Source organism: Dasypus novemcinctus, chromosome 12 (assembly GCF_030445035.2).
Source record: "Dasypus novemcinctus isolate mDasNov1 chromosome 12, mDasNov1.1.hap2, whole genome shotgun sequence".
NCBI classification, from domain to species: Eukaryota; Metazoa; Chordata; class Mammalia; order Cingulata; family Dasypodidae; genus Dasypus; species Dasypus novemcinctus.
The window spans coordinates 80,840,908-80,857,623 of NC_080684.1; the positions used below are offsets into that span (position 1 = coordinate 80,840,908).

General features: G+C 38.5%; 1 protein-coding gene across 1 annotated transcript in view; it reads left to right on the forward strand.

Moving 5' to 3' along the window:
* CFAP54 (cilia and flagella associated protein 54) overlaps positions 1-16,716 on the forward strand; it is a 325,301-nt gene that overhangs the window by 283,070 nt on the left and 25,515 nt on the right. The window contains exons 65-66 of the mRNA XM_058308572.1: positions 2,500-2,606; positions 8,387-8,519. Coding sequence (XP_058164555.1) covers positions 2,500-2,606; positions 8,387-8,519 — 240 coding nt within the window. The remainder of the gene's footprint in view (positions 1-2,499; positions 2,607-8,386; positions 8,520-16,716) is intronic.

Sequence of the window (16,716 nt, forward strand, 5' to 3'; positions counted from 1 at the left end):
AAGAGGGTTGTTTGGGTAACAACACAGTTAACATCACTTGATCCATTTCATTTTGTCCATTACAATGAAACAAATGCCTGCCTGCAGATAGCAGGGAAGCAGCAAAGCAGAAATCCTGGCCCTGGGGATTTTTATATAACATTTTTAATTCAGAGGGCTAAACATCTCCATTCCCTGGTACTTTGGCGTTAAGTTTGGAAAAGCTTCACTTCTTAAATTGGTGGGAAGAAATTATGTTATTCTATTTGGCAAAGTTATCTTTAATAGAAAATGGTAGCATCACATTATAAGCTATTCATCAGAACTTGGTCACATAGTAAACATCCTTTGAACGACTTCATCATCTTTTAGAAATAGGCACTAAAGAGATTGCCAGTTACTATCATTCAATACGTCTTTGAAGAATGGCTAATTTTAAAATAACTTTGAAGGGTGACTAATTTAAATCAGAGAGACATACAACTACTACTTATCCTTAAAAAGATGTAACCATGACCAAAGTTTGCATTACCCAAATTTGTCTCCAGATTACACTTTAGGACGTTTATCTTTCTCTACTTCATTTACCTGCCATTTTTAACATTCAGGGGTCCCAGTAGAATGCTCTGGAACACAAGCCAATGCATTTGATATTCAGGATATTATTGAGTTATATTTATAATTTGTGCAGGCTCAAGGAAAGCAACTCAGCTAGCAAGGAGGAGGGGCAATGAAGAATCACCTTTTTTTTTGGCATGTGAAACCTAATTTGGAGAGAATTAACACTGCCACAAAGGCAGTTAATGCCGAGTGCAGTTGGACAGTCCAAGGCATGATATTTAGGGGCCACAGAAGACTAACAACTGATTCAGACAAACATGATCAAGTCAGGAAGTCTGATCACGAAAATTTTGAAAAGTTAGATTCCAACTAGTAAGCGAAAGATCAAACATGGAGAGAACTGAAATGGTTCCTGGAGGTATGTTTATACAGTGCAGAAATCCAGTCAGTCTGGGAATACGAGATGCAAAGCCAGTGCTCTTTTCTGGGAGTCTTTCTACTCCTAATGAAAATGAGACTATTTCAGGCATTCAAGACAAGTTCAGTCCTAGCAGCATACTTGAAAGAAGAATTAGGGTTCCTGGGAAAACTCCTGAGTCTTACGGAAAGCAGAATCCCAGTGCTAAGGACTGGACCCACGTGGATGTTGAGAATTCTGTAACTCAGAGGCCACTCAGGTGTCCCAGTGCTTGCCTCTGAGGTGCTCCAGCTCCTGGGTCTGGTTGGTCACGTTATTAGAGATAGAACCTGCTCCTGCAGATGGGCCTGACATTACATGTAACTTCTGGGAGGACAATGGCTGCACAAATGAGGCAGGGACTGATCGCTAACATTTCCATTCAAAGTGCAGTCGAGAACTGGCTTCTCCCGGAAGCTCATTAGAAATGCGGAATCTCAGGTCCACATCTCAGAATACAAATTTTAATAGAATATTTCCCAGATGACGTATGCACATTCAAGTTTGAGAAGCACTAGTTTAGGCTAGTGGTACCACCACTGCAACTTAAAGCTATAATGGTGATTCACAAAGGAGCTATCCAATTGGCAACTTTATTTTTTACTTTATTATTATTATTATTATTCGAGAAGTTGTGGCTTAACAGAACAGTTCATTACCACTGGAAGCTTTAATAGTAGGCTCCACCAGAAGTAAAGTTTCAGAACCAGAAAGAAACTAATAGAACATGTATTTGATGCTTTCATTTTACAGTTGAGGAAACAGCCCCATTATGAGTAAAGTAGCCTGACTGAGGCCAAGATACATAGTGGTAGAAAGAGTAATGAGTAGTTAAGTCTTTTTTTCTTTTTTCTTACTTTTCTTTTTATTAGAGGTGTTGTGGTTCACAGAAAAATCATGCAGAAAATACAATTCCTATAAAGGTTCTATAAATCTCAAATTCTATGACTCTATGACTAAATAGTTACTATTGTATGAAACTGACTCTCAGAATTTTAGAATTTAGAAATTACTAGAGTATAAGGCTTCAGGAGAAATTTCATCTCAGAGGAAGGGTCTGGAGAGGTATGTGTGGATTGAATAGCTGGGGAGAAGAGGAGGGAAAGAGCATAAGTGAGCACACAGAACAGCTACAACCCCTGGCATATATAATGAGAGAAACAAGAGGCAAAGTTAGGTATTCACCAGGTCTGTATTTAGTAGTTGCTACAGAGGTCCTTGAAAGGCTGAAATTTAATCCTGATTGCCCAAGAAATGTCACTCTTCAAAAATTGAATAATTTTGTTGCCAAATGATATTTATTTTCCTCTTATACCCTTTGCACAATTCTTGTTCATATCATGTCTCTTTAAAGTGAATTGGAGGAAAAATACCATTATTTTTCTGTTCTAAAGTAAAATGTTTTTAAGTGTGATGATATTATTTTGAGAACTAATATTGAGCTTTGGGGGATGAAGTATAATTTCGATGTCATATCTTTTATGCCTTTAATTTTCTTATAGGTTTTATTGTTGTTTGCATATAACATGAAGCCTGTGAGGATTTCAGATGTTGCATATTCCAGTCCTGCCAGTTTATATGTTGGTTCTTTCTGGGTTTCACTGAACAGGCAAGTAAAGATGAATTGTCCACAACTCTTTAAGACTCTGTACTGATATATCCCTTGAGAAAAGGCTATTTTATTAAAATATGAGCTAAAGCAAAGGAGAACTATTAAAAGATATTTTTAGAACAATCTTCTTTTATATAAAGCACATAGTGTTGCAATGGTTAAGTACATGAAATCTGAATCCAACCTGCTTTGATTCAAATTCCAGTTTTGCCCTTTACTACCTGTGCAACTTGGGGCAGGTTACTTAACTTCTCTGTGCCTCAATCTTCTCATTGGTAAAATGGGAATAATAATAGATGTCGCCTATCCTATATTTTGCTTGTATTTTTGCTGTGTTTAAAAAAACAGAAAATTACAACTGTTGGAGAGGATGTGGAGAGATAAGAACACATTCTTTGCTGATGGCCATGTAAAATGGCACAGCCTCTGTAGAAGAGAGTTTGGAGCTTCCTCAGAAAGCTAAGTATAGGGAAGCGATTTGGTTCAACTGATAGGGCATCCACCTACCACATGGGAGGTCCAGGGTTCAAACCCAGGGCTTCCTGACCCATGTGGTAAGATGGCCCATGCGCAGTGCTGATGTGTACGAGGAGTGCCATGCCACACAGGGTTGTACCTGGCATAGGGGAGCCCCATGCATAAGGAGTGCACCCTGTAAGGAGAGCCACCCCACGTGAAAAAAGCACAGCCTCCCCAGGAGTGGCACCACACACATGGAGAGCTGATGCAGCAAGATGACACAACAAAAAGAGACACAGATTCCCATTGTTGTTGATAAGAATACAAACGGACATAGCGGATGGACACAAAGAGCAGACAGTGGGGCGGGGGAGAGAAAGGGGAGAGAAATAAAACAAACAAACAAACAAACAAATAAATAAATAAATAAAAAAGAAAGCTAAGTATAGAATTACCATATGACCTGGCATTCTCACTATGAGGTGTATACCCAAAAGAATTGAAAACAGGCACTCAAACAGATACATACACACCAATGGTCATAGTGGCTTATTCACAACTTCCAAGAGATAGAAGTCTCTTGATATATTAATCAAGAGATGAATGGATAAACAAAATGTGGTATAGATGTACAATGGAATATTATTCATTATTAAAAAAAGAATGAAGTTCTGATTCATGTGACAACATGGATAAACCTTGAAGACATCATATTGAGTGAAATAAATCAGAAACAAAAGGACAAATATTGTATTATATCGTTGATTTGAAATAATTTGAATAAGCAAACTCATAGAGTCAGAAACTAGAATTTAGTTTACCAGGACCTGGGTTGGGAGTAGGGAATGGGGAGTTAATACATAAATTGTACAGAGTTTCTTTCTTTTTGGGTTGGTTGTAAAGTTTTAATAATAGATGGTGATGGTAGTACAACATTGTGAATATAATTAGCACCACTGAATTATATATTTGATTATGGGTAAAAGGGGAAATTTTAAGTTGAATATATGTTACTAGAATAAAAATTAAGAGAAAAAACATAGGACATAGGACTGTACAACACAGGAAGCCCTATTGTAAATGAGGGATTACGTATCGTTAATAGTACAATTATATAAATGTTCTTTCATGAATTACTAAAAGAAAGAAATATTTTAATGTGGCTCTGTACTGAGTTGCAGAATGAAGTCCAAATCCCACCAACTCCATTGTCTCACCTTTTCTTCTTAACCCAACCTGATTTTTTATTTTTTCCCCTCAGTCAAAACTCTCTGCGTCAGCGAGGCCGTTTTCCTCCTTCTCTGTCATGACACGGGACATATCACTAACTTGCCTGTACCTGGTTTCTTTGTCTTCCACTTTAACTTGACCAAATTCTTCATTTTAAAGGAATTATTTTTCATTGCTTGGATAACTTTTCTTTTTACTCCATTGTTCATTGCCTTGGGGCCTTCACTTCCATTTCCTCAGTTGTCAGATGAGGATAATAACACCTGCCCTGCCAGCCTCTGGGGTCCTAGTTAGGATCTAGTGAGAAAATGTATGAGAATCTGCTTTGAAACCTGGACGCACTGGGCAAATGCCAGTTGCTGCACTAACTTCTGAGTCCATCAGCTGTCAGCAGGATGCACAGCCCTCAGCCCTGGGAGGCACTGAGTAAGGCCTTTGTGAAAGGAGGATTGGTGCTTCTCTGTCCTTCCCTGGGGAGTCTTGTTCAGGCTCCATGATTTTCATTTTGAAGGACTTCTTGACCTAGTCATGAAAGGGAATTAAACAAGAACTGTTTCAAGAGCTGACGTATTTTCAATTATTCAATCAATTTTCTTTCTTTTTTTTCCCTTTTCTCAGTGAAATGGCAGCAAACCTAGTCACAGCTCATACCCCAGCTAATCCAAGCAACGACATTATTAAAATTATGTACTTGTCTTATAAATCCAGAATCACTGTAGGGTGTCTTTTTCAGAGCCAAGTGAAGAGGAGTATAATTTCTGCAGAATAGAATGTAATCAAAGTGACAGGTTTCTTTTTTCATTCCAAAAAGTTCTTAATTTTGGTGTGTTTATGAGCAGTGATAAGGTTGCTAAAAATGTGGACATGCTCCCATCACTGAGGCTGTCTCCAAGGAGGATAAAATAATCTCTCATTGTCCTTCCTGGGCACTGTCCTCAAGAGCTATTTCTCTCATCTAGGGTTACATTCCCTTTGTTCTTAGGAGGGTCAGTGCCTGTATGTGGGCAATCATCTTGTCGACCAATCTTAAGTAAAGCAAACTAAGAGGAAAGGGTATAAAAAAAATTGGTCAGTAAGGAAACAACTTGGATATCCTGCAAACTGGGCAGGCCTCCTTTTAGAGTTTTCTTCAGTTCCTTGTCTCTTAGTTGAGTTCTCACAGGGAAAATATGTTTTAATTCTTTGCATTTTTTATGGACACAAAGGAGAAGATAATGTTCTCAGTAAACATGCCTGAAGGTTTCTGTGTAGGAAGTATGTATAAAGTTCTATCTGAATAGTCATTTGCCTTTAAACTCCATATTAATCAATTACCTCCTGTCAGCCATGTTTGCGATTCTGGCTGGGTCCTGCCCTCCAGGTCATGACAGAATAGCCAAGAAAGTGCCCATGAGTCAATAAATGGGCATAGAGTTGGTGGGGAGCTGGTCAAGCCCAAAGGAGATGATGGATGTTTGTTTGTGGTGCCAAGTCAGAAGGCCACAAGAAGTTAGACAAGGGCATGGAAGGGAGAGGTGAAGATGGACATGGGGGAGAGGGAGGTCGTAATAAGGGCCGGCCAGAGAACAAATGGAGGGAGCAAGATGTGAGGGATCCAGGACCTAAAACTGAAACTGCGGGTCATCTAAGGGGTGCTCATTGCTTAGCCGCCCAGTATGCCTTGCCTGGTCCCAGACTTGCTTCACATAGCTGGCCTGGGCCATTTACTTCTGAAGCAGTGCTGGACATTCATCACCCATCTGCAATCCAAACATAGAAGAACAGTTTATCCTTCCTACAACTCCAGTATTGTAAAGGAAAGCTGTGTTATCATTGCAAGAGAAACAAGAATTCTTTCTCCCTTATGGTTGAGAATATATATAGTTGTCATTGGATCCTCCAAAAACCCAGTGAATTAGATGAAGTAGATTTTATTATTCCAACCCTGCAGTAGAAGAAATCTCAGGGTCGGAGAGGTGTCTGGAAGTGTGCGACAGAACCAAGCACAGACTCAGCTAAATCCTTTGAGTCCTAATCCTGTTCTCTCTCCAATGCATCAGGCAGATTTTCCAGCATTATTGAGGGATGACCCATTTTAGATGGGTACGTTTTTCAAATAAACCAAGCAGACACATTTCAAGAACAGATGTTCACATTTTAAATGTTGCCTTTTTTATTTAAAAAAAGTTTCCAAGCACAGTATGTAATTTCCAAACCCCTTAAATATAATTAAAACTACCACTTTGCTTTTCATTGTTAAGAACCACCATTACAATAATCAAACATTATGCCACGCTGTGGATGAAGTGGACGTTGTGAGAAACTGGAATTGAAATGTTGTGCTGTTATTTTGCCTTTGGGGGATCATTTGCTTCTTTTCCATAAAAACTTCACTGCTTCCCAGATGGACACAAACACACACACATGACGTACCTGTAGCATGGAGGCACTGATGACATGCAAGTTGCTGCTTGCCTCCTTCAAACTGCAAGCCTTCCATCTTCTGGCTCCATTCTCCTGGCTCACCTCTGCCTTCACAGCATCTATTGTTCACTGGCTTGTGGTCTTGAAGTTCCCATCCTCAGCATCATTGCCATTGGGTCCTTTTTCTAATTTGAAATGTCTTGTAGAATGTAACAATGTTAATTTTTACATTCGCTGACCACTTTATTAAGGCCACAAAAAGATCAAGGCAAAAAGACAGTATATTTGAACATTACTTAGCCCAAAATAGGCATCAAATAAATGGTTTTTGGATTGAATCTAAATATGGTCCTACATTGCCAATACCATCATTTCAGGGTCTCTGTTCCTACAAGATAATGTAGAGAAAACCTCCATAAATTGGAGCAGCAGAACCATTCAATGCTCTGATTATTTTATAGATGTCATATGATTGCTTTCTGGTTCTAGCAAGATCATCTCGATTTCATCCTCCACACATGACTAGTCCATTCTGCCCTCACGCTTCTGTTTGCTCTACTGAGAAAACATGTTCCCCCTCCCCTCTGATAAGCCATGTCTCTCAGTCCATTAATAGCTGCCCCACAATACACCTTTTCCAGAAAAATGTGCCTCATTAACTCATCTGCCCCTCCTGCCTGTGCTCAGAAGGTATATGCAAACTTTGGTACATTCATCTGCCTTTATTAATATGGTCCTTTTAAAAGATGAATGTGTGATATTTCAGTGTGTATAGCTGTTCAGTGTGTATAGCTGTCCTGACTGTCCATGACTGGAAGCTCGTGGAAGGCAAGAAGCCTCTTCCTTGGTGTGTTCTGTGACGACTCCTTCCCCCAGACAAAAATGGCTGGTACGGTGCTCTGCATATGGTAACAATGAAAACTTGTCACCAATTGGTGTACAGGTCAATACAGAAAATTTTTTAAGCTAAAGTTACCGAGGAGGTTTTCGTCTGGATATTAATTTATGCTAATGTAAAAAATCAAACAAGTTTTAATTGTTGTTAAGGAATTTGATCTTTAGTAATTTTTATTTTATTTTATCCATTTATTATTTTTTTGCTTTTCCTTCCTTCTTAATGCTTTTCTCTACCTCCCCAGTCCTCCTGCAAAAACACTCTTAACTGCATATCGATTGGCTTTTAGAGTCATTGCTAATTTGTCATAATTCTTCTTGCCATCAGTTCAGTAAATCAATCACAGCATGGCATTAAGATTTACATAGGAGTACATCTTTTTGTTATTACCTGGAGTTTCTTTGCCCATGTAGGTTATTTGTTTTCTTTATTTTCATCTTAAGCCATATTTTGGGTATGTACCTTCCTTTTCTTGTGCCTATCTTGGTTCAGAATTACACATTTATTGGAGTATATAATGTGACCATAAACATTATGACGGTTAAAATGAAGTCACTTTGATCATGGTTGGTTCCCCAGTACCCAAGAGAGTCCATCAAGTGTCCAGCATGTACTCGGTAAACGGTTGTTGAATGAAGGAATGATTGAATTAACAATGCTTGAAGATGTCAAAAGTCAAACTTTTAAATAATTGAGGACTTACTGTACATGTATTGTTGACTGTCTCTGAAAATAAATGAATGTCTCTTTTACCTTTCCTAATGAAATACATATATTTTGTTCCTCTTAGAGTTATTTCAATTCATCAGGATCTATCTAATCTTGTGCAAATAGCTCAACTATCATTGCCAGCAATTCCGGAAATTCCTTCAGATGAAAACAGAGTTGAAATTGAAGAGAAATCTGTTGATAAAGAAATGGAAGTAAGTTATTGAAAAATGGAAATTTACATTGCTATGGTAGAATGGATGATATCAGAGATAATTAAGTTTTATTTTTCACTTCATCAAAGCCAAACTATGTAACTGAACTTGAACTTGGGTTTCAGCTCTCTATTTTCTCTATTTACAGCACTAGCTCTGACCCAATTTTTAACACCTAAGTAATGTTTCCTTTAAAACTCTTCTAAGCATACCAGTTGCAAGAATCTGAGAGTAAATGAAAACAAAGCTAATCCAAAGAAATCATTCAGATATAACCATGAATCCCAAGAAACAATTCTTTGCAACTTTGTAATATTACTTTTAGGTTTTCACTCCAAGTCTATTATTTAAACACTTTTGTTACTGAAGAAATAAGTGAAGAAAAACTGGAAAATACACGGGGGTATATATTCTTTCTGACTTTTTTCTTTGCATATGTATTTTCTAACCATAAAATATGAGTATTATTCTTGTAATATGCTATTAACCTGATCTCCCAGTTAACTGGTTTTTATGATTGATGTTTGGGTTTTGGAGGACAGGATTTCCAATCTCCTCCTCCTGAGTTCTGAACCAATTGAAAAATGGTACGCAGAGACAAATACATGAAGATCCAAAAATCAGCTTCATTATGGATAAAAATGATTAGTGAATGTGGCTTTAGATCTGAGGCCAAATGAAGATATTCATATTTCACCCCTGAATTATACAGACTTGCCCAGCTGCTTGCACAGTCATCTGGCACAGCTGGCTAACTGCAGGTTTCTCCATTCTTCTTCTGCTCCCTGCCAAGCTTAATACACAGAGGAGCAGAGAGCAATAGTCCTGTATTCAGGGTGCCTTCAAAAATATAAACAAAGACAACCCAGAAGAGGCTTTCCCAAACTTGCCAATCAGATAAGTCTCTCCACTCTCCTGTAGGGTGGGAAGAGGGGACTAGTGGTGGGTCCAAAAGAAGTTGGAATGTTCAATTGTACATCAATTCAATCTTAACTGAGAGATACATATTTTGTAGTTATTGTAGCCACTCATTTCTTTTTAAACACATATATCTAAAAGGCTTAAATTAATATAATTTCTATTACTCATAGTCCTGCTCTGTAGAGGCAACTACTTTCAACTCTTTTAGCTATTTCTTTTGTTATTTGATTCCACATCTATAAATAATAAGCAACATCTGTCAAAAAAGCTTAGGTAACAAACAAACTCTGAATCCTGATGGTTCAGCTGGGTCCCTGCTCCATATCTCATCATGTCAGGATCCAGGGGCACATCCATCATGTACAACATTGCCAGTCACTGTGGCAGGAGGCGGGGGAAGGCGGCAAATCACACACTGGCTCTGAAGTTTCCATTGTGCCACTGCCACTCACATTTCATTAGCCAAATAAGCCATGTGCCATATGAACAAGGTGGGTAGGGAAGTGCAGTTCTGCTACAGGCCTGGAAGAAGGAAAACCAGAAACACTGATGAATAGTGCTTACGGCAACCACAGATTGTTATTGTTTATCCTTGATGTTATCAATTTTGGATTCTATCCATTGATTTTTTATTAAGGTGGACAAGGATTTAACTCACATTTTCCCCAACTTCTCCTTTCCCCTCTCTTTAAAACTGTTATATAAAAAATGTAGTTAAGTTGATATTCAGTGTTTATATTATTGTGACTATAAAAATTGTCCACAACTGGGTCAAATAGTGTACTATGGTTATTTTCCTTCTTTGTATAATTCTTAAAGGATTTTTTGGCTTTTCTTTTCTTTTTTTTTTTAACTTTTTTCCAATCACCCATTAGAACTTTCACCCATAGATTTTTACCCAAGTGTTCATACCTATCAAATAATCTTTCAGTTCTATTTATCCTTCTGGAATCTCCCATTCTCCTGCTCCTGGTTGCTCCCTATGCCTGCTGCATAGCTGTAATTCTGGGCTCTCCCTTTGCTGCTTTCCTGTTGAATTCCCAACTGGTTAGATCCCATTCCTGCTTTACTTGTCTGAAAGTCTTTAGGAAATTCCCTTTACTCTTGGCCTAGTTTTTTTTTTTTTTTTTCTTAAATCATTTTCTGCTAGGTTGATATTTTACTCATTACCAATAACAAAACAATTTTAATTCAGTAAGGATATTATTGGTATGGCCCTTTTGGTTTTGTTTTGATTTTTAATTATCTCATCTGTACACTTTTATTATGTGAAAGTGTAACAGTTGGCAACTCTCCTGACTTTCAGATTACACTTGTTGGCATTTACAGTCTGAATTTACCAGTAGAGTAAGTGAATGCATTTTCATTACTGTGAAGGTAATAAACCCAGCTGCAAGAGGATCCATCAGCAGACTATGGTTAGCCTCTGCAAAATGCCACTTTCCAGCATTTCTATCTTCTGGGCTGTGCAGTTGGATTTATCATAGAAGCAATGCCTTAAATTTTGGCTGCACATCCTTCTAAATGACCTCAAGTATTACAACATGAATATCAAAAACTTAAAGCTGTACTGAGTGTGCTCAATAAATTCACCCAATAGATCAGATATCTCAAATCCAGAATATACATATATACTTTTCCATAAGCTGAAGGTTGCCCTTTTATGTCTATTCCCAAGGAGAACTCAGTCACAGACCACACTTACCAGATTGCTGTCTTTGAGCCATAATCTAGAGTATTCTCTGTGAAAATTGTTCCTAAGTCCACTACTATATAAATAATACATGAAAAAATGATTATTTCCCCCTGAACCCATTTATCTTTTCAGCTTAAACTGTCTGAGACAGAAGAATGGGCATCTGAAAGACTAAATATTCTAGATTTTGCTCTGCCCTGCAGCTTAAACTACCTAGGATCAATCGCTTACCCCTTCTTGGGACTTACTTGCCTCTCATCTCTAAACTAAATAAATTATTCACTAAAATCCAGCTCTGAGGTGGGGAGAAGGGCTGCTTGGTTGAATAAGACTCATCAGAACTTCATTATGGGTTAGATGAAGTTATCAAATTCAGCACAATGAGCCCAGAGTCTGAGGCAGGAAGCTGGTCTGACTGTGAATATAAACAAATAAGGAAAAAATACAGAGTGGGGGTGGAGAAGAAGGGGATTAATGTAACTGGGTGAGGAATACAGAGGAGCTACCTTGCCTTAACCAAGGTTTGCAGCTTGTTTTCATGACCTGGCTGGAATGGTACTTGGAGGTGGTTCAACGCTTGAGTAGAGAAAAATCCTTTCAATCCTGACATTCTCCTCTGAATTTTTAAATTCGTTTTATCCTCCAACTTTCAAAGTATTTCTTCAGCTTCAGAGTAGGGCATTTTAAGATAAGCTCCAATTTTGTTGTGCTATGTATGAAAGAACATCCCCAAATGAAAGAAAACAGATGCTTGTTTAGGTGAATTGGCAAGCAAATTAGTTGACAACATGTGAAAGTTGAGAAATGGAGGTAAATTAAAATTTCTTCTTTTCACAATATTAACCAGCACTTACAAAGAAAAAAAAAAAAGCTGCATTCTGGGTTATATCAGATAAATCCCATTGACTAAAGCTGCCAGTTCGTTGTCATGACAACGTTCACTTGGAGCTAATTAGAAGTTAACTAGGACACTTGAAGAGATCGATTCTGGTCTGGAATTGGACAGGATTTCATAAAATCTCTAATCTAACATATTTCTTTCTGCCACAGCACAGATATTTGGTAGGTGATTGAATATAAGAGTTCAGATATGGGGGGAGGCTAGTGAATCTTGTTCTTTTTCTCACTCCCTTCCTTCCCCCCCTCCCCAAATCCCTAGGGTCCAGAATAAGCTAAGAACTTCAGAACACAGATACTAATTTAAGATGTATTGGGAGGGCTCCAAAACAGGTGTTCCCATCAGTTCTGACTTGAAAACCTTGTATGTCCTTCTTCTAAAATGAACAACACTGGCACAGAATGACTGAGTTATTTTTATCTATTTAACTGCTTAAGGAGTGTGTTCAGAGCATATTAGGTGCTTCACGGTATATGAAAGATACAAGTCATCCTTATTTTAAGACACAGACCTCTTATTTGGAATGAAATGAAATGTTTTAAATATGTTTACCAAGTTACCTAAGGTTAATTCAGCAAACATTTAAATAATGCCTGGATGTACACAGCAATTAAAATTAGTGTATAGTCAACATACCCCACTTATCAAAGTACTATGAAAACACAGAGCAAAACACAATTTGACATTATGATCAAACGAATGCTTTTTGAGAAACTACTATGTGCAAAACTTTACAAGTTTGGAGAGGTAAGGACATGCAGACATCAGTTCCCCTGGGTACCGGTCGTCAGGGGGGAGCCTAATCATTGCATGAGCATGGCCATTCATAAGGAGCCCAGCCAGCTGGTGGCCGTCTCTTAGCAAAGAGTGGCACTTAAGGTAACATCAATCTCATGTTGAAAACCTTTGAAAAAAATCTAAATCTTTACAGAATCTCTCATAGACCCATCCAAGGGGAAATCCTTTCATAACACACAGCAAAATTTCTTTTAAATCATCTTTCCCCCAATTATCTTGCTCTGAATATTTGACATCCATGGCAGATCTTTAACATCTGCCTCATTTGACTCAAGCTTCTAAAACTTTCTCTCCAACTCAGTCTGCACAGAGTGTTTTATTTCCTTTCCCCTTCCCACTCTGGCTCAACTTAGTCATTTGGACTTCTTTCAGTTCTCCTATTGCCCCCATTATCTGTATACTGCACTTTATGGAAGAGTAAAGTTGATGGAATCCTTACATTTTAGTGACGGGGGTTATTGATACAAACTATTATAACTTATTATTTTAATCTCATACACATAGAAGTGTATATGTGGTATGTATATGTGTGTATGCACATGTGTGTGTGGACTTTGTACTTGCTTGAAGAGCTCGGGCAGAATTTTATAATTCCAGTAGATTGAAATAAAGGCCATTGTTCCTTGCAACGCCAAATGCTTGTGCCCTTACTATATTGCTTTTGCAATTATCTGTTCACATGCCTCTTCCCCCCTCTTGACCATGACTTCTTTTAAGGATCTTTTTCATTTTCATATCTCTAATATCCAACCCAGTAACTGGAACATAGTGCTTCTTCAATAATTCTTTGTGAAACTTCTGGTTGGAGATCTGGGGAAAACTCTCATTCCAGACCAAAGATACAGCAAGACATGAGATATGAAGTCATGGAACTGAATGTTATATTCCTGAGACAATGAGACATTGGGTATGACAAGAGTAGAGAGAGAATGTAGTGGGAGATGGGGCTGGAGAGATGGGTGGGATTAAGTACTTCTACTTTTCTGATATCACCACTTTGTACCCTGAAGAGATTCTTTCTCCTGCCTTCCACTAGACAATGTGCTATTTAAGGGCTCTCTGTGTTTTATTCATTACCAGCTCAGTGGCACTCAGAAGGCATTCAATAGATAAATTGTAGATAAATTGACTTCATGAAAGCAGGACTGTTTTTTGGGGGGAGCGGGGGAGAAGTAGGGGTGGCAGTAATTGGAAGCATCACCTAGAGGGGTATCCCATGTCTCACATTTTGCTAAGATCATTTTTTAGGCCTATGAAAGAGGGATGAAGGAGGCAAGAAAATATTTCCACATTACAGATGAAAGATAGTGATGATTTCAACTAAGTCAAAGAATTGCCTTATTATCTTTGAAGTAACTCGAAAGTCTAATCCCTTATAGAATCAACAGAAACTCCTTTTCAGGGAAAAATGGCAAAGATTGAGCAAAGTTCATTTCACAGTCTACCTCCCTGTTCCAACTGCAGCAATGCTTCCTATAATTCTCTGGCTGGGATTGATGAGCTCCTGTTTTCATTTCTGTGGTAGCAAGGTCACATGTGGTACTCCCATAGCAAAGAAAGAATATGCCAATTTCAGATGTGTGTATGTGGTCTACCTCAAATAAGACCAGAGAAATAGAATGCTGTTGAGACAAAATTTCTGTTGGATAAATGTTGACACAGGCAAATGAGGGCATTTATCAGGTAGCATTATTCTTTTCATTTGTTATTTGGAGATGATTAATAATATAAATAGTGTTATTCTGCTTGATAGCTCTTGGTGAAATAGTGACAAGAACTCATCGTGGCTGCTGTTGAAAATATTTAACATAAATATACCGAAAACATACTTTAACCTCTCCTAAGGACTCAATTAGAAATATTGAACTATAGGTAAATAGGAGGAGTTAGGGTAGACATGTGTTTCCCTCTGCCTAGTAAAGTAGACCAGTAACCCAGAAAGTTTGTCCTAGGAAGCTCATATAGTCTAATTCATGATGGGTGGTCTGTGTTCTGCCTTCTCTCCATCCTTTTCAGCCCCATAGATGCCAGCCTATTTCTAACCATCATCATTTCTTGCCCAAATGGTTTGAGTAGCCTCCTAGCTGATTTTTCTTCCTCTAGTCTCTTTCCAGTCGAGTTCACCTTTAAACTCTGGCCAGGATGATCTTTTTGAAAGCCATCTCTAATCATCATTTTCTCATTCAGTGCTTCTCAATTTTCCATGCAAGAAAGTCCAAATTCCTTACAATTACATGACTCATAATAAACTTACCTATCCAGCATATTTCTGAACCACATACCTCTGTGTCACTCTCACTGTCATGCTTCATGGGCACACCTGCAGCAAAGGCTATATATATCAGGTCCCTTATGCTCTTTGAATGCCCACTGCTCTTTGCTTACAAGGGTCCCTCTCCCCAGGATGTCCTTGTCCCCGTTTCCTGCCATTTGAAATCCTACTACTCTCTCAAGGCTCATTCATTTGACCCTTTCTCCCTGAAGTCTTGCCTGTTCATCATACTTAGAATTACTCTCTCCCACCTCTGTGCTCCTATAACACATCATAACTATCTATCCTGACTGCATGCTACTTGGCATTTTATTTAGTTGCATATAAATCTGTTTTCCTGGTTAATGTAAGCTTTGTGAGGATGGGGTTTGCTTCTTCATCTTTGTGTTCCACAGCACCTAATACAATGCTTGAATAGATTTGCTGGATTGAATTATCTAAAGTTTTGGAACTCTAATATGTGATCTTTTCTATTTTTATGCATTGCTAAAAGTTAAATATAACATGGGTTTGGGTTGTGAAAACAATTATTGTTAGCTGCTTTATTTCAAGCTCTTTAAATTACAATTGAAAAATGAATATATTTCTATCATTATAATATTGTGAATACTAGTACATGTATATATTAATACTGCCATAAAAACAAATTGTCTCTTCCTTCAGGGCTGGACCCTGGCAACATAATGAAGGAGGTGTAGTTTGTCTGACAGTCTCTTAGTCTTGATTTCTTTGGTTGTAAGTAAACACAAACTGTACTAGCTTAAATAAAATAGGTTTGATGGGAAGGCAGTACTGATAATGACACAGTAAGAAGTCCATGCACGGCCAAACACTGGAAATAATATACAGTGGGCCTCAGAGAAAATGAAATTGGACAGTCAGAGCCAAGGCTGTGCTCAGTCCTGAGGGAGCCCACACTCTCCTCTCTGCTTCCCCCTCTTACCCATTCTTCATCTGGCCCAAAGCCTGTGTATTAGTCAGGGTTCTCTAGGGAAACAGAATCAATAAGACATATCCGTCAATGGTTTGCGATTTTATAAGAGTCTCTCATGTGAACATGGGGATGTACAAGTCCAGGTTTTGCAGGCAGGCTGCAACCAGGGGCTCTGATGAAAGTCCAGTGAGGGTTCCTGAGTTCTGGGAGACGTTGACTGTCCAAAGACGAGCTGGGAAATTCTCACTCAATGCTGGAATCACTTTCCCTTTTAAGGCATTGAACTGATTGGATAAAGCATCACTCATTGCTGATGGCAGTCTCCCTGATTGATGTACTTGTAATCAGCTATGATTTACCACTGCAGTAAAGTCAATGGTAACTAAAGTCCATAAATGCCCTTGTATTACAGTTAGCCCACGCTTCCTTGACCAAACAATTGGGCACAATTATCTGGCCGAGTTGACACATTATCCTAAGCATCACAGCCTGCCTTCTCCAATTCCACACTGGGACCTCTCAGTTCACGTGGCTAGTACTGCTGTAGTTTTCTTCTTTTGTTCTACCTGTCTGTGGGTAGATCCCTTTTGGGTTTGATGTGATACATAAACATGGCTGGGTCCATACGGCAGGAGCTGTAGGGGGCCCATCAACAGTAGACAGTGTCAAATATCAGCT